This window comes from Triplophysa rosa, unplaced genomic scaffold, assembly GCF_024868665.1.
Source record: "Triplophysa rosa unplaced genomic scaffold, Trosa_1v2 scaffold23_ERROPOS4800000, whole genome shotgun sequence".
Classification (NCBI taxonomy): Eukaryota; Metazoa; Chordata; class Actinopteri; order Cypriniformes; family Nemacheilidae; genus Triplophysa; species Triplophysa rosa.
In genome coordinates this window covers 71,447-73,589 of record NW_026634256.1, presented here as the reverse complement: position 1 = coordinate 73,589, position 2,143 = coordinate 71,447, and the positions used below count along the sequence as shown (strand labels likewise).

Genomic DNA, 2,143 nt, shown 5'->3' with positions numbered 1-2,143 from the left:
ATGGCATTACTGCACAGCATGTCCGGGGAATGTATCAAGTCCGAGCTGGATTTATTTACAGTTCCACCGACGCAAACGGTTCTCGAGAAAAACACCTATTTAGAAGTACCGCCTTTTTCCGCTATATCAGACTCTGCGCCATTGGAGTTTTTTATAACAGGGACCGGAGAAGATTACTTGGACTTAAATAATATGCTACTTTTTCTCAGACTTAAAATAACAAAACCTAACGGCGGCGACATACCTGACCCCGCGTCGGTAGGTCTGATAAACTACCCCAGAGCCACCATATTTTCACAAGTCGACGTGAGTCTTGGAGACCGTCTGATATCGCAGAGTTCGAGCACCTACCCTTATCGCTGCATGATCGAGTGTCTTATGAACTACAGTAAAGATGTGTTGGAAACGGTTTTCACATCAGGCCTGTTTCACAAGGACGATGCTGGACAGATGGACGAGAATGACCCGTTAGGCGATAACGAGGGTCTGACGAAAAGGTCGAACTACACGAAGGGTGGCAAGGTGGTAGAGCTACTAGCGCCTATTCACAGCGACATTTTCTTTCAAGAAAAATTACTGTTAAACGGTGTCGACGTTAAAATACATTTGATCAGAGCCAAAAACGAATTCTGTCTGATGAGAAGCGACGATGTGGCCTACAAAGTAAAAATCGTCTCGGCATCCCTATTTGTCAAGAAAGTCAGTGTGTCGCCGTCAGTGAGACTGGGGCATGCCCAGGCTCTGCTCACCACTACTGCAAAGTACCCTATAGACAGAGTATGCCTCAAAACCCTTTCTATACCTACAGGATCCCACGTTTCGAATCAAGAAAACTTGTTTTTAGGAACGCTGCCGAAATCAATCATTCTGGGGATGGTCGATAATGACACCTTTACAGGAGCGTACGATAAAAACCCATTCACTTTCAATCATTACGACATGGAGTTCCTGGCCATCTACGTCGACGGTCAACAAGTACCTGCCAAGCCGCTACAGTCGGATTTCGATTCAGGAGCCGCGGTGCGCGAATATTACCAGCTGGTGATGTCTACAGGGAGACATCTGAAAAACCACGGGCTCGCATTCGATAGAGGCGAGTTTATGAATGGCTACAGCCTGTTCGCATTTAACCTAACACCCGACGAAGAGTGCGGACAGCACCTGTCGCTAGTCAAGTCAGGGAACATAAGGCTAGAAATGCGGTTCAAAAAGGCGCTAGCTAAGACCATTACGCTAATCGTTTACGCGGTGTTCGATTCGATCATTCAAGTTTCAAATCGCAGACAGATCCTGGTCGATCATTATTGATCTATAAAATGAACACTTTACAGCTCACGACAATCATGGACAAAATTTCGTGTAACGCTCATTTTCTCGGCGTTCTCGCATGCGATCAACTACCCGAAAGACAGATAAGGACCTTACCGGAGATGGCAATAATCAACACTCACGCTTCGGAGCTACCGGGCGAGCACTGGTTAGCCGTTTATTTAGGTCGAGAGGGATCCGCGTGTTTTTTCGACAGTTTCGGGAATCCGCCCGACGATGAACGTTTTCCCCGCACCATCAAAAACTTTCTAGTAACCAACAACTCGGATACGAGGTATTCGACCAGACGTGTTCAGGATTTTACGTCGGACGTTTGCGGACAGCACTGCGTGTTCTTTCTCTATCAACTACTCAAGGGTCTCGACTATAACGATGTGATGGGGCTGTATGGCGATGATTATATTAAAAATGATAAAATGGTGTCGCTCTTTGTGAAAAAATTATGGATGAACGGACTTCATGAAAAATCGTCTCGATGCATTCTGTGTGTGCAGACCTGTAATTCTTTTGCATGCATATTCAAGTAATAAACATACAATGTACGACTAAATAAAAACTCTTAAAGACATATGCTTTTTAAATTGTTTTTTATTATCGTCAAAATTCTAGCCACGTGCTTCTATCCATAGAAGGGGAATGAAATGATGAATCAGAAAAGGCATATCGAGGCGCCGACGCACGTGATTGCCTTCTGGCTTTTTTAGAACGAGTTACTGGGGCGGTGGGTCGCAAAGGCGTGTCTCTTATTGAATTAATAGCGCGTCTAACGTGATGATTCGGAACTGTAGAAAACGGTATGTTTAATTCGGCGAAG

General features: G+C 45.0%; 1 protein-coding gene across 1 annotated transcript; it reads left to right on the top strand.

The window, feature by feature from the left end:
- Positions 1-1,308, top strand: LOC130550122 (uncharacterized protein F54H12.2-like). The gene has a single exon (XM_057327500.1). It carries the CDS (start codon positions 1-3, stop codon positions 1,306-1,308), a length of 1,308 nt encoding a protein of 435 aa, XP_057183483.1.
- The last annotated feature ends 835 nt before the right edge of the window (positions 1,309-2,143 follow it).